General features: G+C 37.3%; 1 protein-coding gene across 1 annotated transcript in view; it reads right to left on the reverse strand.

The window, feature by feature from the left end:
* SYNE2 (spectrin repeat containing nuclear envelope protein 2) overlaps positions 1-25426 on the reverse strand; it is a 323992-nt gene that overhangs the window by 139385 nt on the left and 159181 nt on the right. Inside the window, 8 exon segments of the mRNA XM_018054080.1 lie at positions 564-829; positions 7437-7655; positions 8928-9072; positions 10163-10485; positions 12277-14380; positions 15025-15290; positions 16156-16311; positions 24882-25223. Of these exon segments, the coding sequence (XP_017909569.1) occupies positions 564-829; positions 7437-7655; positions 8928-9072; positions 10163-10485; positions 12277-14380; positions 15025-15290; positions 16156-16311; positions 24882-25223 (3821 nt within the window).

Consider the following 25426-nt stretch of genomic DNA (forward strand, 5'->3'; position numbering starts at 1 on the left):
CCCCTGAGCACTACTACTACTACTAAACACATTATAGCATATCTACAAGGTGATATAGTTATATTTCAGAGAACATTTAATAGCATAGGAAACTGAACAAAATATGCTGATAGATGGCTCAGCAGAATACAAAACAGGATAGTACTATAATCACAATTAAAAATATATATATAACCATAGTAAGAAAGTTGAATGATTGGTAGTAACTGTCACTGAATGGTAAAATTAAAGGTGATTTTTATATTAATCTTCATAATTATCCACATTCTCTAAACTTCATTTAATGAATATGTATTGCTAAGTTAGAAAAACAGCAAACATTAAAAAATATTTTTGAAAGATTCACCCACAGTAACACCAAGATGGAGGTGTGCTTGCTTTAATTATCATTAATATTAATCTTTTCTCTCCTTTTCACACCTATCAGTGTTGATGCAACTCAATTCTGCCATACCATCTATCCTTGTTCTATAATATTTTTATATTCTAGAAATTCAATATTTTCTCAATTTTCAGCCTGAGTTATCAAGCCCATTTCCTTAGTAGTTTTTCATAAATCTTACTTGTGGCATCGTTCTTGCATAGACATAATCTCTTGAGATGCAGGAACACTTTCCACAGCCCCCGCGCCTTCAGGAGTGTTCTGGATATTTTTTATGCGCCGCAGAAGAAGGTCCAGTAACAGCTGTTGCTGCTCCACATTCTCCTCGTATTGGTGTAAACAGTCCAGCAGCCCCAAGAGTTCCTCTGTGGAGGCTGCCTCTTTTGCTTTGGAAATTTCAGGAAGTTCTTCTTGAAGATTATCTAGGATAATTACTTCTCGTTCAATCTAATTTAATAAGAAAGAAAGAAAAAAGGATCTGAAATAAGTAAAATATATTCTTACCACTTCAGGACTCAGGAATTGTAATTTGGCTCGTCAGAGGATTCCCAATGCCAAATTCCAGTTCAAAGTAATATCTGTTTTCCTATAGCTGGGAATATTATCCCTTCAGGATTTTAATCCCATGGTTCCCAGCTTTGATCATGTAGATGTGTGGTTAAAAAGAAGTGTTGCTGTTATGAGCTGAAGGAAATACTATTGAATATTTTCATAATTTCTTTTTCCTTTCAGGATCAGTTGCTTTACTAAAGCAACTCCTTGAATGAGCTCCACCAAACTGCATCCATGAAGTAGAAGAGGTTGGATAAGTACTGGATAATTTTTCTATAACTCTCTCTTTTCCTTCACATCCAATCCCTATATACTCAGAAAAGTTAGTTCAGTGGGTCCTCATTACCTGTCACCTAAACCAATGGGAATGCTGCCCAAATGACTGGACTGCTCATGTATTTCTCAACCACAGCTAAATGTAGAATTCAGAAATACATAACCTAATAAATCAAATCTCTAGAAACTGGGGTTCTACCAGCCCTGAAACTCAAACAAAGACACAGAAAACCAGATCCCTCTTACTCCCTCTTCAAATCCTCTAGCCCTCTCCTCTGCTGCAGCAAACATTTATCACATTGTTCCAGCATTGTTAACATTCCTGCTGTATGCTCACACAGAATCAGGCATCTTGCAGTCTTGACGTCACTGAATATCACACAGCTCAACTACATTTATGACAACATGCTAACTTAAATGATGAGCTGGATGCCTAGTAAGACGTGCCAAAGAATGAGAATTCAAGAGCACCAGCATCAATTAAGTTTCTCAGGGACCAATGGTCTGGGGCATGCCAACACTTCTATAAGGTAAAGATCAAGTTGTTCAATATTGCACTTCTACTGCCAAGAACGAGGCCCAGCACCAGATGGACCCTTTGGGATTTTGGCAGCTGTGTATGCTATACTTGTGACTGTTGCTCAGATCCATCTATCAGAATGCTGCCAGTGTGGAGGGGGCAGTGCAGCAGGGCCAGGCTGTGGTATAAGCCACCCTGTCACTCGGGCCATAGGTTCCAGCTGAGTCTCCAACTGCTAGAATACACAGGTACATGTGCAGATTGGCCCCTCTCCAAAGGACTCAGTTGTGGAGCTTGTGCTTTCCATTACCTCAAACCTAAATTCAGTTGAACTGAAGTCCTAGTTCTCAAGCAGGCAGCTGCAGTTCCCCCAGGGAATGGGTTCCACTGGGTCATTTTAGATTTTACCCCGCTCCAGTCAAAGAAACAGCATGCACAGAAAGAAAGAAACTGCTATGTGCACAGAGGTAACTGTCCATCTAGGGTTTCCAGCACACACTGGGGTTGAGAGAACTATGTTCATAATCCAGGATTAATCAAGCATTTCTTGGTGCTTCCATGGCCAGTGATAACCATAGACAGGCAACTGTGGCAACCAGGACCCAATAAGAGTAAAGCGACTAAAGGCTCTAACCTTTCCGGGGTCAGCTCTCCTATCTCCCACTCCTGTTCCCTTGGATCACTTTCCAAAATAAACCACCTGCTGACAAGCCCCTGTCTCAGGTTCTGCTCTCTGCTGTTAAAGCTGCTAAGTCATTAGGAAGAGAATGCAAGGGGGAAGAATAATTTTTTTTTAGGACAATATTTTCATCCAAAAGCCAAGCAATTCTTCAATTTGTGAATGGATAAAGTGTTGTGTGTGAGTCTAGTAGAATATTACTCAGAAATGAACTACTGATACAAGCAACAGTATGAAGGAATTTCACACACACTATGTTTAGTGGGAGAAGGCCAAACTCAAAAGCATTTGAATCCATTTTTATGACTCTGAAAACGGCAAGACAGATTACTGATTGCCACAGGCTGGAGGTAACAGAAGGGACTGACTACAAAGGGCACAGGGGGATTTCTGGGTGATGGAAATGTTTGAAGTCTTGATTTATTGGTGGTCATGTGACTATGCATTTCTCAAAATGCAGCAAACCCTAAATTAGTAAGAGTTACCACAAAGATTATGCATTCATTCTGCAGCCCCTGGATGATTTTCCTTGGACAGAGCAGTCTAACAAAAATTGGTTATAAAACTTTTGGGTTCAGTCAGTTATAAAGTTGAGTCTAGAAAGGGAGGAGGAACTATAGCTGTTTCATAAGTAAACACAGCGAAGGAGACTGAAAACTTGCAAGCAACAAAAAAAAGAACTAAAACTAAAACGGAAAAGACTTCGGGATCTTTGGTAGAAGAGAAAGAAGACAGCCGTACACCTCCCATCATTATTGAAGACATGCCTTTATTTCAGCACATTACAATCAGTGAAGCATAAAATGATGATCCTGAATAACCAGGAATGAATAATTAAATTAAGCAGACTGCTTAAGAAAACAGGAAGGTAAGACTTTAGGGGGAAAACACAGTAAATCAAAATTTAAATTAATTTTTTAATTGGTAAATTTAAATAAGCACATATGCTTTTGAAAATATATTTACAAAACTTTTCTTTCACAAAGATACTGGATTGTACTTTTTAATATATAAATTTATTTATTTTAATTATAGGCTAATTACTTTACAATATTGTATTGGTTTTGCCATACATCAACATGAATCCACCACAGGTGTGCACGTGTTCCCCATCCTGAACCCCCCTCCCACCTCCCTCCCCGTAGACTGTATTTTTAAAAACAGAAATTCATTTTGTCACTTGTAAAATCAACCATGCCAAAAGAACCTTGCATGTACAGGTATCTAGATGGTATAATTTTTATTGAATGGATGAAAGCTATTTTAAACTCATATCAATTTGGTAGGTGTAAATATCATTTAAGCGGATAGCTTAGTGGTTAAAAACGGACTGTAAGTTGAATCTTCCATCACTCACTTATGAAACTGAGCAACTTAATCTCACTGTGCCTCACTTTCTTCATCTATAAAATGAGGATAGCAAAAATATCTACACTTCGTAGGATTCTTGTGAGGATAAACATAAGTGTAACACATGTCAAGTGCTTAGAACTGTGCCTGACACATGTTCAATTAAGTGCCTATTAAGTGTTAGTAGTCATTATTGTTAGTTCAGGAGAACATATTTTGTTTGCATTACTCTTTGAAAGACATTCTGTTAGCAGATATTGTCAAATGTATGAATAACTACAAATATAACTACTACTAAATAACTACTGAGTATGATTGCCTGGTACTGATAAAATATGATTGCTAATGCATATAGAGCAAGAAAAGATAATGTAATAAAATATAAATAAGCTTAGGACTGGCCTAGACCTGGATTTGAATAAGAGCTGTCCCTCAACAAATACTAAGTGCCAATTTAGAGCAAAGCCTTGTTCAGATTCCAAAATTATGCAATGGGCCAAATAGATATGGCCCCAGTCCACAACCCCAGTTTAATCACTAGCTTAGAGGGCTTGTACCAACTTAAATTTCTAAGTGCCTCAGCTTTTCCATTTAGAAAATGGTCATAACAGGTAACTGTGAGGGCAAAAATTCAGTGGCATCATGTGTGAACTGCCTTTTTTTTTTTTCCCCAGCCCTGCTGTGTGGTGTGTGGGATCTTAGTTCCCTGACTAGGGATCAAACTCGTGCCCTCTGCAATGAGAGCAAGATGTTCCTAACCACTGGACTGCCTTCTCAGCACAGCACACGGGAGCACACTGCACAGAAGGCCTCAGTAAACAGTGCCATTGTGGCTGAAAAAGAACCGGAGGCTGGCAGTCCTGCTAAAAGTACAATTTTACAAAGCTCCTTGATGTTTTCACATTCAAGAGACTATTTACTAATTCAAACCAGGCAACATCACTAAAATGATACTCATTTTCAAGAAGACCAGTTTCTAAGTTTGGGCTTCCCTTGTGGCTGAGCTGGTAAAGAATCTGCCTGCAAGGCGGGAAACCTGGGTTCGATCCCTGGGTTGGGAAGATCCCCTGGAGAAGGGAACGGATACCCACTCCAGTCTTCTGACCTGGAGAATTCCTTGGTCTCTATAGTCCATGGGGTTGCAAAGAGTCGGACACAACTGAGCAACTTTCAAGTTAAGTTCTGTAGGTAACTTTCCTCTATCCTTAGACTGGTAGAAAAATATGACAGTGCTAAACATTTAAATCTTTAAAGCAATGTGGCCTACTGCCAATCAAGTATTGATTATATTTCTGTTTTAAGCAATTCAGCAGGAATTTTGACAGGCATAAGAGAGAAGAGTTTTCACGTAACGTTCTGATTTGTACCTCATTTATGACTGGTTCTGTAGAAAGATTAAAGAATACCCTAAGATAATTTTATGTGGTGTTGGAGAAGACTCTTGAGAGTCCCTTGGACTGTAAGGAGATCAAACTAGTCAATCCTGAAGGAAATCAGTCCTGAATATTCACTGGAAGGACTGATGCTGAAGCTGATGCTTCAATACTTTGGCTACCTGATGTGAAGAGCCAACTCTGGGAAAGATTGAAGGCAGGAGGAGAAGGGGACGACAGAGGATGAGCTGGTTGGATGGCATCACTGACTCAATGGACATGAGTTTGAGCAACCTCTGGGAAACAGTGAACAACAGGGAAGCCTGGCATATTATAGTCCATGGGGTCACAAAGAGTATGACATGATTGAGTGAATGAAAAACAGCAAAGATAATTTTATACTATTTTAAATTTTCCTTCTAAATGTATGTGATGCCTTAGGCCTCAACCATGGTTAAATTAACGTCTGTGATCAATTTATACTATGGAGGTTTTCTTAGAGACAGTCTTCGGAAAGAACATCTTACATACTTTTAGGTCAACAATTAACAACTGTAGTTAATTTCCACAGTTAACAACTGCAATTAATTTCAAAATAAGTTGATTATTATGAATATTACCTTATTCTAACCTTTAATGTGATGGAGAGACAGTTATTTTTAAGAGCATTTAAGTTTTCATTCCAATCCCAAAGAAAAGCAATGCCAAAGAATGGTCAAACTACCGCACGATTGTACTCATCTCACATGCTAGTAAAGTAATGCTTAAAATTCTCCAAGCCAGGCTTCAGCAATACATGAACCATGAACTTCCAGATGTTCAAGCTGGTTTTAGAAAAGGCAGAGGAACCAGAGATCAAATTGCCAACATCTGCTGGATCATCAAAAAAGTAAGAGAGTTCCAGAAAAACATCTATTTCTGCTTCATTGACTATGCCAAAGACTTTGACTGTGTGGATCACAACAAACTGTGGAAAATTCTGAAGGAGATGGAAATACCAGACCACCTGACCTGCCCCTTGAGAAACCTGTATGCAGGTCAGGAAGCAACAGTTAGAACTGGACATGGAACAACAGACTGGTTCCAAATTGGGAAAGGAGTACGTCAAGGCTGTATATTGTCACCCTGCTTGTTTAACTCATATGTAGAGTACATGATGAGAAACGCTGGGCTGAAGGAAGCACAAGCTGGAATCAAGATTGCTGGGAGAAATATCAATAACTTCAGATATGCAGATGACACCACCCTTATGGCAGAAAGTGAAGAAAAACTAAAGAGCCTCTTGAAGAAAGTGAAAGAGGAGTGAAAAAGTTGGCTTAAAGCTCAACATTCAGAAAACTAAGATCATGGCATCTGGTCCCATCGCTTCATGGCAAACAGATGGGGAAACAGTGGCTGACTTTATTTTTCTGGGCTACAAAATCACTGCAGACGGTGATTGCAGCCATAAAATTAAAAGACACTTACTTCTTGGAAGGAAAGTTATGACCAACCTATACAGCACATTAAAAAGCAGAAACATTACTTTGTCAACAAAGGTCTGTCTAGTCAAGGCTATGGTTTGGTTTTTCCTGTGGTCATGTATGGATGTGAGAGTTGGACTATAAAGAAAGCTGAGCGCAGAAGAATTGATGGTTTTGGACTGTGGTGTTGGAGAAGACCTTTGAGAGTCCCTTGGACTGCAAGAAGATCCAACCAGTCCATCCTAAAGGAGATCAGTCCTGGGTGTTCATTGGAAGGACTGATGTTGAAGCTGAAACTCCAATACTTTGGCCACCTGATGTGAAGAGTTGACTCATTTGAAAAGACCCCAATGCTGGGAAAGATTGAGGGCAAGAGGAGAAGGGGATGACAGAGGATGAGATGGTTGGATGGCATCACTGACTCAATGGACATGGGTTTGGGTGGACTCCAGGAGTTGGTGATGGACAGAGAGGCCTGGCATGCTGTGGTTCATGGGGTTGCAAAGAGTTGGACATGAGTGAGCAACTGAACTGAAATTATAGGCACAATAAACATTTTAAAGATCATATGGGCAACTCATCACTTATTTCTAAGTTATCTGACACTGAAAAAATGCCACTGTCATGAAAGAACTTGAATCATTCTTGAATCATATCTTGGAGATTATTTTGCTAGGACCTGATCGCTATAAACCATGGACATGGTTCCATATATGTGATGTAAACAAATGGTACAGATCAAGGACTTGTTTTACAATTTTAAAAAATGAAAATAATAAAACAATTTAAATGACACATTTTAGTAAACTGTATGTTGTGATTGTTGCTCATAAGCACTTACTTCTTCATGGACAAATTTCCACTCCTGCTTCAGTTCTTCACACCACATCTCCCACTCTTTAGCAGCTTCCAGCAAATTTAGCCATCTCTCCCAAAGAGCCGACGTGCTTCTGAGCAAATAGAGGCTGTCACTGTCCGTGCACATGGCTCTCAAGTGTCTGAGGACCTGTCGTTGTTTAATCAGTTCTCCCTTGGTTGATATAAGATTTGACACCAAGGCCTTAAGAGAGAAAAGAAAAAGATGAATAGAATTTTTCTGAATTCAGAACTATTCTGAAAGTTATAAACTATTTCAGTCTTGAACAATTAATGTTTTTAAATCATCCATAAGTAAGATGTGATCCATTTTTATTCCTTTTGAAAGTCAATTTGAGACAGCACATGAATTTAGAATTATGGGGACAAATAATGACCCTTAAATCACATTTTCCAAGTAAACATGTGTCTTCCAAGGTAAATATTCCTAGAAGTTCATTTTTTTAAAATTTTAACGTAAGTCTCATATTTTGTTGTTGTTCAGTCACTAAGTCATGTCCGACTCTTTGCAACCCCGTGGACTTCAGCACGCCAGGCCTCCCTGTCCTTCACAATCTCCTGGAGTTTGCCCAAGTTCATGTTCTTGAGTTGGTGATGCTATTCCACCATCTCATCCTCTGCAGCCCTCTTCTCCTTTTGCCTTCAGTCTTTCCCAGGATCAGGGCCTTTTTCCAGCGAGTCGGCTCTTCCCATCAGATGGCCAAAGTATTGGAGCTTCAGCTTTAGCATTAGTCCTTCCAATGAGTATTCAGGGTTGGACTGGTTTGATCGCTTTGCTGTACAAGTGAATTTCAAGAGTCTTCTCTGGCACCACAATTTGAAAGCATCAATTCTTCAGTGCTCAGCCTTCCTATGGTCCAACTCGCACATCCATAGATGGCTACTGGAAAGACCATAGCTTTGGCCCATATTTTACTAGATAGGTATTAATAATTTGTACAGTTACTGCATCAACCACTAACACATTAGTTCAGGTTTTTTGGCTTTGTGTTTGTTTGTTTTGTGGTAGATGATAAGCACAGATGATTTAAAATGTTCTCATCCAAATGCTTATAACACAATACTGTAACAGATAAAAACTGCAAAACTAAAATTGCTCAGTAATAAAGTATAAAAAGTAACCAGAATTTAGTACTTAAGATAATTGCATTAAATGCTCTGTCAGACCCAGTGATCTCCAACAAAGTAACAAGCAAGGCAAAGCTTTCAAAAGAATGATTAATAAGGACAGTATGCTACTGGGCAGAGGACTGTCCTATGAACTCAACTGATTAACTCTCTCAGAACCAATGCTTCATTTTCCCCATGGCTTTTGGTTTAGGAATTTTCTTGAGTGTTATGAATTAGGTTAAAGATTTCCGTGGGTCATAACAGAGCCATATCCCCCGATGCCTCCACTTGCTCTTCCTGCCAATTTTTGCACACAGTCTTACTGAAGAGTTGGAGTATCTGTTACCTTGCTCTGTTCCAAGCGCTCCAAAGCTTCTTTGTAAGACACTGGCAAGGGGCACATGGACTGCCCAAGAATGGTCTCCATCTGGCTGAGGTTAGTGCAAATTTTCTCATTTATATTCCTATAGCATTTGTAATTGTCAAGACACCTAGTGAGGCACAGTTGGGGGAAAAAAGTAATATTATACTTTATTTAGTGCAATAAATTCTGAACTTTCCATGTATTCTGAACCCCTAATAAAAAACAGAATTCTCTTTTTGCTACTCAGTATATTTCAACAAATACTTATTGACTACTTCCCCCTCACCAGATCTGCATGAGACTTTTAATGCAAATATTAACAGGTAGATTAAGACTGTTCCCCAAACATTTAAACTTTGGAAAACTGTGTTCTTGAACACTGCCAACAAGGTATAAATTGGTACAATTCTTGTAGAAAGCTCCTTCGTCTTAAAACTGCTCATAACTTTTGATGGAAGAGGCTCAAGCTCATTAGCAATAATAAAGATTCAAATTAAAACCACAATGAAATATCATTTCTCAACCATCAGACTGGCAAAAATTAAGAATTGATGAGGATATGGGACCACTGGAATATTAATATGCTGCAGGCTTGAGTAGAAATAGATAAAATCATTCAGAATTAAAAATTTAAGATGTGTATAACTTTTGACCCGGTAATCACCATCCTAAGTATACACCCAAGGGAAGTGAATTTGAAAACGTTCTTCCTAGAAAAAACTGCCACAATCCAAATATCTACCAATACCTGGGTGAGTGAATTTTACTACAGACAAAACATGAATGAACTTCAGAATCATAATGATAAGTGCGAAAAAAAAAATGAAGTCACAGAAGAGAACACATACATGAAAACAGGAGACAAATATATAGTAAAAATCTTTTTTAAAGCAAAGGCATGGGCAATAAAGACAGGATAATGGTTATTTCTGAGAGGAGAGGGAAGGAGTCCACAAAGGAATTAAAAAGTCATGATGTTTACCTTTGAACCTTTCAGTACAAAGGTGTTTATCATTATTCTTTACACCACATGCAGATTTCTATAAACATTCCATTTTAAGCACTTGATATTAAGAAAAAATATAAAATGCAACAGAATATTTGCTATAGGTTTCCTTAGACAGTGATTTTTATTTTCCAAATTATTTCTAACGTGTACATGTTAATTATAATCTATATTTGCTCTTAAAGCCTTACCTTTAGAAAGAAGTGCCTACCTTTCTACTTCAGCTTCCTTTTCTTTGGCTGCCTCCATCAAGGCTGAGTGCTTAGAAACTAAGTCCTGGAAAGTGCGCTCAAGCTGTCGTTTAGCTTCCAGGCTGGATATAGTCCCCAAATTCTCAGTGAGGTCCTGGATGCCTGCTATTGTGGATTTCAGTTCCTCTTGTTTCTGGCGAGGCACCTCTACTGATTCTTCTGGATTATCAAGATCTACTCTATGCGACGCAATGATGGCTTCCAGATTGGAGATGATCTCCATGGCCCTGGAGACTGCTTCATTATAGCGTGTCATATTTTCATAAGCATCATTCAAGACATTCTGGTGAATGGGAGATTAAATGCTGTGATGAAATTTTCAAATGTGGGGGATTTCTGTCATTTTTGAATGTCTGGGATACATTCATAATACGTCTCTGGGTCATACAAGAGCAAGCATCTCACACTTTTAGTTTGATAATATTACACCGATATTTTAAAATGAATAAGTTTTTCTCTGCATAAAGAAAATTATTTCTAGAATTATTTCATATTTAAATTTTAAATATTTCATAAAGAAAAAAATCTAAATTTAAAAATACATGTCATGAATAATTTCTAATGATATATATTAACGGTCTAGAACTCTTGTATTAGACTATTAAATAAAACAACTGAATATATTTAATGTATATAACCTCAAGCAATATTTGTGAAAAAAAAAAAAAAAAAAAAGAAAAACTGGAAAGACTGCCTCCCCAGATCTGCTGCATTTCTAAATTAATGTCTCTGCCATTAACTTTAGTTTTGAGCACATCACTTAATGTCTCCAGATCTCTGTCTTCTTGCTGAAATAACAAATAGTTCAAATAAAGAACTTGAAATGTCCCTTCCAGTCCATCTCTAAGCATAACAGTTTGAGGATTTATGTACAGTGTTTCTAGGAACCATATTAAAATCAAGTGGAGAAATTTATTAAGTACCAATTTAAAGAACATATTAGAGTTCATATGACTTTATATTTCTATAGCATTTATACCTAGCAAAATAGTTCAAATACATTATCTAATAACTCGTTGAATTAAAGAAGGGAGTTAACTTCCCCATTCTGTAAATTCAGTGTGACAATTCAGAAAACACAGTGAAAGGAGTTATGTTAAGCACAGTGTGTTTAACTGATGCCTAAGATATCTACCCTTTTACTACAGGAAAGGAGGGAGTTTGTTGCAGTCGCTCTTCAACAGGCATCAGCAAACTTTTCTTATAATGGGTCATACTAAATATTTCAGGTTTTGTAGGACATACAGACTGTCACAACTACCCAACCCAGATGTTGTAGCAGGTGGGCAGCCATAACAATCATTAAGTGAATGGGCATGGCTGTGGCTGTGTTCCAATAAGACTTTATAAAATCAGATGCTGTAGGCAGATTGACCAACGAGCCTTAATTTGATGACCACTCTCTAAAAGCAGACAGATCTCAACATGAATCCTGGTTCTGTTACTACTGAAAGACCTTGAGAAAATGGTAGTTTCTGAACTTCAATTTCCTTGTTTTAAAATGAGGCTAATATTAGCAGCCACCTCACAAAGTTGCTGTGAGGATTAAAGTGTTCAGCATACTTCCTAGACATTGTAAGTGCTAAAGAAATGTGGAGTTATTGTTTTGTGTTCTTTACACCATATTTATTCCACTACATTCTGCTATTTCTAAAAAAAAAACAAAAAAAAAACCCAAACTTTTTGGTTCTGAGCCCAACATATTCTACAAGGCATACAGAACTAACGGTGTCAAACATCTTTTTCCACTATGAGCACTATATTTTGATGTGGAATGAGTTGGGGCTATAAACTGGCCCTTTGAAGTTCTTTAAAATGACTATTCTCCTGTGCAGAATGTTCTTATAGAACCTGTAACTTCTGATTTTTAAATGTGTTTATTTTTAATTGAAGGATAATTGCTTTACAGTATTGTGTTGGCTTCTATCAAACATCAACGTGGATCAGCCATAAGAACCTGTTATTTCTTGAGAAATGTAGATATTAACGAGAGTAAAACATAAAATCAGGTTTTTATGTTTTAAAAAACATGAAACTAAAACAAATACATTAACTGCCTAATTAAAGAACTTACAGTGCGGGAATCAATGCTTGCATTAAGCTGCATGTAAAGATCTTCAATGTCATTTAATTTTGCCTCCACATCACTAGCTTCAGAAGAATTTTCTTCACTTTGCTTCTCAATAACAGTCACAGCTTTAATGCTATCCATTTCTGCCTGAACTTGTTCCTGAAACACTTCACAATTATCTTTTTCATTTTGAATATATTCAATTTGCAAATTTATAAGTAATGGCTGTTGTAACTGAGATTTTATCTGATTTAAAACATGTAAAGAATTTTCTAGTTTGTCCTTAAAATCCTTTTCACCCATTTCTTTCAGTTGGGATTGCAGGGCCACTTTTTGTTGGAGAACCTGGCGCAACTTATTATTTTCTTCTGCATGCAGCTTTAGTTGTTGTATTTCTCTCTCTTTGAATAAGTCATCAAAGTCTTTATTTTCCCTTAATTTCTTGATAATCTCATGATACAAGTTCATGGCTTTCCCAATTCTCTGATTCAAAATTTGAGCATTGAGCAGACTGCTCTCTGGTGGAGTGTTAGGCATTGTTAGTACTGGTTCAGCCCTTTTCTTAATTTGTAAATCCAAAGCCTTCAGTTTAGCTAGTGATGCTTGATATTTGTCGTATTCTGCCACAAATGTATTCAACTGCTTAATTTTTTCTTCAAGTTCTCGTTCTTTTTCAAGTACTTGGGTTTGTATTTGATCAAGTTGGGTCCAATCCCACTTTAGTTCTAAACAGTCAAACACTTCTTTGAGTTTCAGTACTTGTAGGATACTAGATTGAATGCCAGTGATTTGGTTTTTAAGATGATACAACTCCTCTTTAACATCTGGGTTTACTTCTGGATTCAGTAGAAGTTCATTGTGCTGTATATGGTCAAACTCCTTCTGAAGTGCAGATATTTTTTCATGAAATTCTCTGTAAAAATTTATCTTGTGTTCTACTTCATTACATTTATTTTGAATGAATCTTTGAGTTCTGTTGGCTCTAGTCTTAAGATTTTTCAATCGATCATCTAGAAATAATCTTTCAAATACACTTAGATCCTTAGAGAGTCTTGTTTGTTCCTGAAGATGTGTCGAGATTACACTCTTAATTTCCTGCAATTCCTTCTGAGAAGTGGTCAAAGCAACATACAGTTGTTTTAGTTCAGCTTCTGTGGAGGCTGTTTCTGTCTTGGGGATTATCAGTGTTTCATTTCCTTGAAGTGAAAGTTGAACCTTACCTATTATGGCAACAAATTTGCTTCTTTCTTCCAATTTAAGTTCTAATTGCTGTGATCTTTGGGTTGATTTTAAAACCAGCATTTGGTATTGATTCTGTAAGTCCTGAAGAAGGTTATTTAAATCATTGCTCTCATATGCTGTGAGGTTAGGAATATTATCTTTGACCTCTTCAACCAAGGACTCCACAACCTGCTGCTTATCTAGAATGCCATCGTGCACCACCTTGCATTTTCTGATCTGTGAAAGAACATCATCTGGGAGAAGGGAAATGGGAGGCGTGAGTTCACCTAACAGATTCTTGACCCATAAGATAGCCTCTTTTATTTTGTATCTGGTTTCACACTTCTTGATCTGATTTTCCACCTCCATGTTTAATGGTTCCAATGCTTCCAACTGCTTCTGCAAATTATTTATTGCATCTTCTAAAATCTTCCTTTCTTTTTCTCCCCAAATTCTCTTCATCTGAAGTTCAGCTCGCCCCTTGAGCATAGAAAACCTATGCTTTATAGTATGGAGTTCAGTGGCCAAAGCAACCATGCTTAGATTCCCTTCCTGGGCTTCTGGAGAGTTTAGCCTTAACTGCAGATGCTGCTGCTGCTGCTGCAGGGAAGTTTCAAGGTCTTGAAGTTTACTCATGAGAAACATAAACTCATCGTGCCCCACTGATTGTTGAGAATACTTCTTCTGAACCAGTTGTTCCACTTGCTCCCAACCATGTTCAAGTAGCTTGATCTGGCTTTCCAATAGCTTCTTATCCATGTCAGTCAGGCAGTTTGATAAATTTTCCCATTCAATTTTCATCTTGCTTAAAGAATCTTTCTCTTTTTCAATTGATGCCAGAAATTTTTTAATTTTGTCCATATAGGTTGCACTGTCCAGGAGTCCCCTAGCAAAAGAAGAAAAAGTGAAGCTTATAATATTTACTACCTCAACATGAAGTTAGCTATCATTAAAAGAAATTAATTCTGCTCTGAATTCATGAAAGAGAAGATTAGATTGTCTGTAAGAACACTCTTTCCTTAAAACAAAAATCAGAATCTTGTTTACTGTGGCTCTCAATTAATGTGTGACAATGTAGAAAGCTCATCTATAAAATGAGTATCATAAAAATGCAGAACCACAGGAAAGGAGTAAACAGCAAAGGAAACAATGTATGCAAAAGTCCTCTATAATCTATAAAGTACTTATGCAAAGCTAGGACTAAGGAAAATGACAATATCCAACTCGTTTGTTATCATCTTACCAACAATAACAACACTGATCAAGAAGGCAAAACCATCAGGCTAAACTTTATTTTTTTAAGGAGAAGCTGTATTTAATATACAGACCCAGAATATATAAATGTTTCTTTAAAATACGAAAACCACTAAAGAATTTTTTAATGGTTTCCATATGAAATTAATTTCTATACTGTAGTATTAAAATCATAATATTCTTTAACAATATAAGCTCTTAACACCCTGGGCCTGTCCAAAGAAGTGAAGCCTATGGTTGAAATAAAGAATGCACGTCCTAAATTTTTATACTTACACTTTTAGACTTTCCTTTTCTGTCAACAAGGCTTTCATCGAGGATTCAGCTGCCATGAGATGTCCCTGAAAATCTTTAAGGAGACAGTATTGACTTTCTTTCTTTTTCTTCAAAGTAATAAGTGCCTGAAGCAGATTATCCAAGTGCTGCACTGAATAACTTTCATCGTGGAGGACCAAGGCACTTGTTTCTGTTTTGTTGAGATATTCACTTTGTTCTAGAGGTTCAATGGCTGCTTTCTTTCCTTCCAACAGGGTACATAATTCCTGAAAACAAGTAAAGGAGATCAATAAATATACACTTACTAATTCACTGATTAATTAATTCATTTATTTTCCCCCTTGCTCTTTCCTTCCAGTAATACATTCCATTCCAAGAAGATTTTTAAATATTTCATTTGCACCCAAAGAAACTAAGGTCCTGACATTTAAAAGATCCCTGCCCCGCCCCCCCAACACTGGAGTCATGTTAAAATCTAAACTAACATTCACCATTGGTCTAACTTCTAATAGCAATCTGGTCACGCTATTGTATTCAAAGGTTCTATAATGTCTAAAGAAGATTGATCTTGCTTTTATTATTTACATGCATCATCTCTTTTTCCTCTTTTAGATACACGTTTACTATTACATAAACTTGGCTAAAATTCTAAGGATCATTTTTCAAAACATGATCATGTACTGGATTTTTAGATGCCTTACCATGGCTATAAGTACATAAATGTATAAACACAGTTATGTCAACACAGCTATAAAAATGAAGGAGGAGTACCCCATAATGTTGATAATTAGGAAAAACAAAAGGAATTCGTCAAACGCAGAAAAATAGATATGACTAAAAAAAGGAATAATGACAAGCCAGAAACTCCAAAATTTATCACTGAGTAAGTAAGTTTTTAGGAACTTTTTGAAAGAGAAAGACTAATGTTCATTAAACTTACACTTTTTAAATGGAAAGATTTATACAACTTACTGATTAGTACATAATTATACAGTTACCAAATTGATCATCAGGCAAAGGTTAAATAAGACTTTTCATTCTGTGCAAGCAAGTTTTTGGTAATTAAAATATATTGTATTGCACTAGATAAATGATGCAATCATGTTGTCAGTGTTTTTCTTGTTTCCATACCTCTATCTTTTTTAATTGTTCATTTCTTAACATAACATCTAATTCTAAAGGTTGATTTTGCAGCTCATTGACTTTCTGCTCATCTTCAGTGTTTTTCATGCTTTCTTGAACATCAAGAGAAAGTTGTCTTGACAAAATCATTTCCAAAGCTGAATTCTGAAAACATATAAAGATTAATTGCTAAACAGACTAACTTCCAAATGAATAATTTTTATTTTTCTTGATGAAAAAATTCCAGTTTCTTCTATTTACTCACATTAAAGACTTTTCAAAAGTGTATTTTTGCCATGACCAAAGTGGATTTTTTCATGCAATATTTAATGACAATATTTAGTATTTTCCACACAATATTTAATACCAAGAAAAATGAAACTTTTTTTGCAAGATAGTATAGGATCTAGCATTTCTCAATTATATAACTGAGGAATAGCTACAGTCTTAAAGAAAGAAAACAGATATGAACAAAACAAAAGTTCCAAAGCGCATACTTAGTATTCACCATGATGCAGAGGGCTGGTTTAATAAATAGGCATTCAATGGTACCCACTGGTAGTTTAAAACAGTAAGTGGAGAGATGAAAGAAATGCCAAAATTTCATGCATTTAAAATGTAATGCTTTAAACCAAGTAATAGTAAGAATTCCAATTCTGGGTATGGCAGAACAGGTTATATAGAGGGTAATTTGATCTTTTCTAAAAGCTCTAAGAACTTGAGGTTCTCAATAGGACATACAGAGATGGCATTTCAACTCATTTATTCATTTTTTTCAACAAACATTTGTTGAGCACTTATATATACCAGGTCCCACAGTAGCAATTTTAAAACATTTCACATTGTTTTGCTAAGGTAGTAGATTTCATTTTCAGGTTACTTTACAAGTGAAATATCATTCAATTCTGCCATATACTTTCATGTCAGTAAACATCCAGTCTGTACCAAGTCTGTGAATAAAATATATCCACATCTCCAAACATGGCAGAAATTGTTAAAAAATTGTCTTAAAAATACAGCCTAGATAGTAATGTTACGATGTTAACAATGGGAAAAACTGGGTAAGGGATAAATGAGAACTATCTGTACTATCTTTGCAAGTTTTCTGTCAATGTGAAACTATTATAAAATCAGGATTTATTTAGATAAAACAGATACCATCTGGAGCTTCACCAATACTGATTGGTAAGAAAATTCAGTTGACCAGTGTTACTGGTTTTGAAATATCTGCTTGGCACTTAGCACAGGACACTTCTTCTAAAAGGCTGTAAATAATTGGGATGATTTTGCCAATTTCCTCCATTTCTAACAATTTATTCATGAGAACTATGGTTAATCTCCATGGAAGGCAGGATCTCTGCATGGGATGGGGGCAGGGAGGGAGATCCAGGAAGACTGTGAGAAGGGGGGGCGTTGGTGCCACATCACAGATTTCTACACCATAAACTGAAGTCCTGCGAGGGCGAAGCCTATCTCTTTGTCACCCGATGGCTACTGTTACTTAGTACCCCAACAAATCCACCTGCAGGGCAAGAGCTCCTGAGCTAAAGACATAGACACTAAACCCAGGAAATCTTCACTCCTTATCAATAATTCATTAGGAATTCAGAGCCCTGGTCTCTCTTACCTGATGGACCGGTCACTTGACTAGCCACATTTACAACCTGCTATTTGTACTCAGCCTTCAGTGGTCAGAGAGAGCATCCTAGAAAACCTGAAATCACCCCAAAACACCATTTGTTTACCAAACCCAAAAGCCATGTTTCCACTTTGGCAGAAAATCCAACAGAATCCCTCAAAGGAACATTTTAAATTTAAAAAGTAACATTCCTTTGTGTACACTCCAGAATTAGAACACAGACACCTGCCCTGATTGGCTCCTGGAAAGATTCTTTTGTAACCAGCCATCTTTTTCTTCTCATCTTTAGCTCTATTCTGATTTTCCAGACTCATCTGAAACATCTTCTTTTAAACAATAAACAATAAGATGTTTCAAATATATTTAAAAGAATACAATATCATGGTTACTCATTACCCATGACAAGGATATAACTGATATAATTTTCCATCTTAAAAATACAATTTAAACTCCAGTCCTCACTTCTTTTTCATCTATTCTTCCCTAGAACTAACCACTATTCTAAATCCACACACATTTGTCTTTATACTTTGACTACATATATTAATATTCATACAGTATTATTTTATGTATTAACTCATAAAATTGGAACCACATATGTATTATTTTATAACTTATTTTCTTCATTCAGCAATATGATTTGAGGTTTATCATGGTGTCAGATATAAATCTCACTCAGTCATTTGAGGTTTTATACAGTTCTGCTGTCTGAATGAACATGTATGTCTGTCAGGCTACTATGGATATTACCATGCTCCCAACTTTTCCTATTTTAGATATGCGATGATAAACACCCTTGTTTTAAGTCTTCTTGAACATATGTGAGTTTCTTTGGGATGTTTTCCTAGAACTGAAATTACTCCTTAATCCACCCCTGCTGATCTCAGTTTAAGTATTGTTTCCTTAGAGAAGCTCTCCCTGACTACAGTTCAAGTCAGACTCATTTACTGTAGATTATAATGGAAACATGTTCCTTCCTTTAGTTCCTGTAATTAGGCTCTCATCAGATAATTAGTTGGTTAATGTATGTCATCTCTTATAGACCAGAAGCTCTATGAGAAGAGAGACCATATCCATTTTCATTCACCACTGAACCATCATTGCCAATTCAAGAAAGTTTTACTGAATGGATGTATAGATGAATTCACGTTAGAAAAAAATAAAAGAGTTTCATTTAGTCTTCGATTGCCATGATTAACAATTAGCGGTTTATGAAATGGAAAGAAGTTGAGGACCAATCAATTTAGCAGTTATGGAGCAGAGATCTGCTAGGAATGACAGGAACAGGGCTCGGCTGGGCTGAAGGAGGGTAGAGAAGGTTTGAAAACAAGCAAAAGAACTCAATAAAGGGTCCACTGGAGCCAGATAGCATATTAGCGTATTAAACTTCAATTAACAGCCCATGTAACACATTTGATAAAATTGGGGGATAAGACAGCCAAACATCAAACTGGGTAGAGACGAGCTTGGTTCTAATCCCAACTCTTCTAGAATGAGAACTTGGCTGATTAACACCTTCTGATGTCAATTCCCTAACCTGAAACACAGGGTTAGGATAGAAATTTTCTAAGGTTCCTCAGCCTAATATTTTAGGACTTTGAAGAATGTCCTCAAATGCATGCTGCTCCTAGATGTTAATACCATTTATACCATGTAAGTCACTCCTGTATAGAAATAAATCTTGGATTGAGAATAATACTTCTAGAGCAAGAACCAAGATTTGCATAGTGGCTAGAAAGCAAAGTAATATACTTGGAAGACAGAGTTGACACATGACCTAACTACATGTTCCAAGACAAAAATTTTTCTACTGACTTACTAGGATAACCAACACCAGAAATAAACATCATTTACCCCAGGAATGAACTCTCTTTCTACCTCTTCATTCTAGTACTGACTTCCCTGAGTTTCTGGTCACTCAGCTACAGCTGGATGCCTCGCATGTTTTATGTCTATGATCATCCATGTTAATTTAAATATGGAAATTATAAACACTCAGAAAATGTTAAAAAGAACAAAAAATGATTCAGACATACTGAAATTATACCCAATGACAAAGAAATTCAACAAGCAATCATAGACAAAAGGTGTTTTGTTTTTTTTAGGCACAATTATGCCATGAAGGTTGACATTTGGGAAGGAAGGGACAAGAAGATCATTCAATATGGGTTAAGCTATAATGTTGCTTTATGAGTTTTTAGAAAAATAATGAGAAGAATGTATCAGTTACCCTGTATTTCCTTTTTATCTAGAATCCTAAGAGATTACTCAGACCTCACTTTTTATCATATCCTAATCTGTAACCCCACTTAAATTATATAGGAAGGGGGAGATGGAAGGCAGTTTTGTATTTTCATATTTAAAAAATTTTAGAAATTCACCTCTGTAAAAATATACAGTATGATCTTGGATCATAAGCACCCACACCCTTCAGACTGCATTTTGTAACTTCTTGTGCCTCTAAGCCTGCATTAGCATTTTTGATATTAAAGAAAAAGTCAGCCAAAGGTCTGGATCTAAAATATCCCTTGAGTGAGTGAGTGAGTGAGTGAAAGTCAGTCAGTCATGTCTGACTCTTTGCAACCCCATGGACTAGTCCATGGAATTCTCCAGCTCAGAATACTGGATTGGGTAGTCTTTCCCTTCTGCAGGGCATCTTCCCAATCCAGGGATCAAACCCAGGGTCTCCCACATTGCAGGCAGATTCTTTACCAGCTGAGCCACAAGGGAAGCCTAAGAATACTGGAGTGTGTAGCCTATCCCTTCTCCAGCAGATCTTCCCGACCCAGGAATTGAACCGGTGTCTCTTGCATTGCAGGCAGATTCTTTACCAACTGAGCTATAAGGAAGTCCACATGTCTTTATTGGGGCTAAGAAAATATTACAAAATTCAGATTTGTTGTTCTGTTACTAAGCTGTGTCCAACTCTTCGTGACCCCATGGACTATAGCATATCAGGCTCCACTATCTGCTGGAGTTTGCTCAAATTCATGTCCACTGACTCGGTGATGTTATCTAACCATCTCATCCTCTGTCACCCCCTTTTTCTTTTGCATTCAGTCTTTCCCAATATCTGGGTCTTTCCCAAAGAGTTGGCTCTTTACATCAGGTGGCCAAAAGTTCCAATAAAATTTTTTTTAAAAAAAGAGGTGTTACATATACACAATGGAATGTTCAGTTCAGTTGCTCAGTTGTGTCTGATTCTTTGTGACGCCATGGACTGAAGCACGCCAGGCTTCCCTGTACATCAACTCCGGGAGCTTGCTCAAACTCATGTCCATCTAGTCAGTGATGTCATCCAACTATCTTATCTTCTATCATCCCCTTCTCCTCCTGCCCTCAATCTTTCCCAGCATCAGGGTCTTTTCCAATGAGTCAGTTCTTCACATCAGGTGGCCAAAGTATTGGAGCTTCAGATTCAGTCTCAATCCTTCTAATGAATATTCAGGACTGATTTCCTTTAGGATTGACTGGTTTGATCTCTGTGCTGTCCAAGGGACTCTCAAGATTCTTCTCCAACACCACAGTTCAAAAGCATCAATTCTTCAGCACTCAGCTTTCTTTGTGGTCCAACTCTCACATCCATACATGATTGCTGGAAAAACCATAGCTTTGACTAGACAGACCTTTGTCAGCAAAGTAACGTCTCTGCTTTTTAATATGCTGTCTAGGTTGGTCATAGCTTTTCTTCCAAGGAGCAAGCATCTTTTAATTTACCCAACTATTAAAAAGAATGAAACTAGAACACTTTCTAACACCTTACACAAAAATAAGCTCAGAATGGATTAAAGATCTAAACGTAAGACCAGAAACTATAAAACTTCTAGAGGAAAACACAGGCAAAACACTCTCTGACATAAATCACAGCAGGATCCTCTATGACCCACCTCCCAGAGTAATGGAGATAAAAGCAAAAATAAACAAATGGGACCTAACTAAACTTAAAAGCTTTTGCACAATGAAGGAAACTATAAGCAAGGTGAAAAGACAGCCTTCAGAGTAGGAGAAAATAAGAGCAAACGAAGCAACTGACAAAGAGTTAATCTCAAAAAATACAAGCAACTCCTGCAGCTCAGTTCCAGAAAAATAAATGAAACAATCAAAAAATGGGCCAAAGAACTAAACAGACATTTCTCCAAAGAAGACATACAGATGGCTAACAAATACATGAAAAGATGCTCAACATCATTCATTATTAGAGAAACGCAAATCATTGAGGTACCACAATGAGGTACCATCTCACGCCAGTCAGAATGGCTGCTATCCAAAAATCTACAAACAATAAATGCTGGAGAGGGTGTGGAGAAAAGGGAACCCTCTTACACTGTTGGTGGGAATGCAAACTAGTACAGTCACTATGGAGAACAGTGTGGAGGTTCCTTAAAAAAACTGGAAATAGACCTGCCATATGACCCAGCAATCCCACTGCTGGGCATACACACCGAGGAAACCAGAATTGAAAGAGACACATGTACCCCAATGTTCATGTTTATAATAGCCAGGACATGGAAGCAACCTAGATGTCCATTGGCAGATGAACAGATGAGAAAGCTGCGGTACATATACACAAAGGAATATTACTCAGCCATTAAAAAGAATACATTTGAATCTGTTCTAATGAGGTGGATGAAATTGGAGCCTATTATACAGAGTAAAGTAAGTTAGAAAGAAAAACACCAATACAGTATACCAACGCATATATACGGAATTTAGAAAGATGGAAATGATGACCCTATATGCGAGACAGCAAAAGAGACACAGATGTAAAGAACAGTCTTTTGGACTCTGTGGGAGAAGGCAAGGATGGGATGATTTGAGAGAATAGTATTGAAACATGTATATTATCATATGTGAAACAGATCGCCAGTCCAGGTTCGATACATGAGACAGGGTACTCAGGGTTGGTGCACTTCGATGACCCTGAGGGATGGGATGGGGAGGGAGGGTCAGGATGGGGAACACATGTACACCCATGGCTGATTCATGCCAATATATGGCAAAAATCACTACAATATTGTAAAGTAATTAGCCTCTAATTAAAATAAATTTAAAAAAACGAATGAAATAATGCTATTTGCAGCATCATAGATAGACCTGGAGACTGTCATACTAAATAAAGTAACTAGACAGAGAAAGATAAAACCATATATCATTTATATGTGGACTCTAAAATAAAATGAAACAAATGAATTTATCTACAGAACAGAAATAGACTCACAGACGTAGAGAATGAACTTATGGTTACCAGGTGGACAGGATTGAGGGTAGGGATGGACTGGGAGTTTGGAATTGACATGTACACACTGTTATATTTGAAATAAAATGCCTTTCCATATTAAAAAAAGAAAAGATTCATGTTACAGTAGAAAGGGAAAAAAGGTGTTAAAAGTGTTACTAGAAACTAAAACTAGCTTCCTCTAGTACAGGCTTGTGAAAATTATTTGAAGACTTAAGTCTCTTCATCTGCCCCTAAAAAAAAAAAAAGCATTCTAATGAAGTAGCATAAATTATCAATAGCTCATCATCCAAGAATGAGTAAAAGCTTAATAAACAAAAATTTTTATTATTGGGTTGTGATCTTTAGTTTTCAATATACTCTACTGAATTCAGGTAGTTTACAGCCAACATGGGTCTGAGAAGCTAAACTTAGAGTTATTAAGCAAATCCAGTTATCAATGTCACATATTAGGATAGAAAAGTACTCAAGTATTTTTACTTTTTACAGCTCTTTAAATACCATTAAGAAAGTTCCTTTTACAGATACAACTTCAAGAGTCTCATCACAGGGCCCTAAGCTTTTAAGACATACTTTGTTAGCTTGATCCAACATGTGGGATTTCATGTCAGAGACATGTTCCATTGGCATTTGACCTTGTTTCACATTTTAGGAAACCCTATCTGGCTCCTCTAGTCCTCCATGCGTTTCTTCTCTCTTTTTCTGGCTGCACTGGGTCTTTGTTGCTGCACGTGGGACTTCTCTAGCTGTGGAAGCAGGGGTGGTTCCCCTCCTGGTGTGGTGGGCGGGCTTCTCATTGCAGAGGCTTCTCTTCTTGCGGAGCACAGGCTCTAGGGCAAGCGGGCTTCAACAGCTGCAGTCCTGGGCTCAGTAGTTGCAGCTCGCCAGCTCTAGAGCACCGGCTCAGCGGTTGTGGTGCATGGGCTGTTACCCCAAGGCATGTGAAATCTTCCTAGACTAGGGATTGAAACGGTGCTCCGCTGCGCTGGCAGGTGGATTCTTACCCACTAGGCCAGCACAGGGAAGTCCCTCCATGTATTTCTGCTCTTGGAAGACAACAGAAGTACAGATTCTCTTCATCCCCGTGTATCACGTATTCTGAAAAATGCCGACAATGAAACGGCTAACTTTCGCTGTTGTCCCAATGGACCCTGGACTGCGAGAGGCTGCCAAACAGGGAGACTCTTTCAAGTGTAGTTTATTGGATGGCTCTTTGTGCCTTTTCCATTTCAATCTCTCACCTATGAGAAAGCACTTTAAAAGCCACAGGGAAATATACTCATTTGGGTGTTTAGAAAGAAAACAAAACAATATTCTTCTTTCTTCTCCCCAGGAAGATCAGAAGCCTGAATGTCATTATTCTCACACTAAATGACCTGACAACAGTTAAAAATACATTTGCAGTATAGGGTTAATGCAAGAAGATAAAGAAAGGCAGCTATCCTTCCACACAGTCTCTGATTTCATTATGAAATCAACAAGAAAAAAAAGACCCACCAAAATAGAGCTGTTAGATTTTTTTTTTCCCTAAGAAAATGGGTAAAGCACATTTTCTTTTGCCTTCTCTAATTTGCTTTTGAGCTCTTGACCCAAGAAACTGTATCTGATTACATATCAGAGAGAATAATAAACCTAAATTGATGACTGACATTTCTAACAGATGAACAGTAATATTTCACTGCTGAAATCCTGGACAGTTTTCTAAGGGCTCTTTTTACAAGTGAGCATCATAAATAGCCAGCACATTGAGGGTTTAATTATGAAATCAGGAGGCTTGATTTACGACCCTCTCTTCAGAGCCCAACAACACCTCTTCATTCGCAGACATAATGTCTCAGAGCTGCAATCACAAGTACCAACCTTATTGATTTCCCAGTCTTCCTCCAACTTTTCCACTGCAGCTGAGTCCTGAGTGGACTCCTGTACATCAGAAGTGACCTGCTCCTCTCTGGCTGGCAGAGGAAACTTTGCTTTCTTTTCTGTTGCGCATTTTGATTTGAGAATGCTATTGAGACAGTTTTCCATCTCTTGCTTAGCAGATTCAAGTCTGTTTTCCAAATCATTTTGTTTACACTTCAGTGATTTTATATCATCTTTAATAATCTTCTGTCCTGCTGAAGATGTATTTTGCTTGACGGATTTTGCTAAAGTTAAAATCTTCTCTAATGTGCCATCTTGTAAATGGAGACTATTCTCTAGGTCCTGTGAGCAGAGAAAAGATTGTCACAAAAGTACCACTGTTCAATTATCACAAGAGTTAGTCGACTTTTGTAAATTATAGAGTATTCTACTTCACTAGTGGGAAGCTTTGTAAGAAACATATCAACCCATATCACAAAGAAGAAACTTTGGGCAAAATTTAAACTAATGTAGTGACCCAGATCAAACTCCCCAACAGATTTTGT

The sequence above is a fragment of the Capra hircus genome, chromosome 10, assembly GCF_001704415.2.
Source record: "Capra hircus breed San Clemente chromosome 10, ASM170441v1, whole genome shotgun sequence".
Classification (NCBI taxonomy): Eukaryota; Metazoa; Chordata; class Mammalia; order Artiodactyla; family Bovidae; genus Capra; species Capra hircus.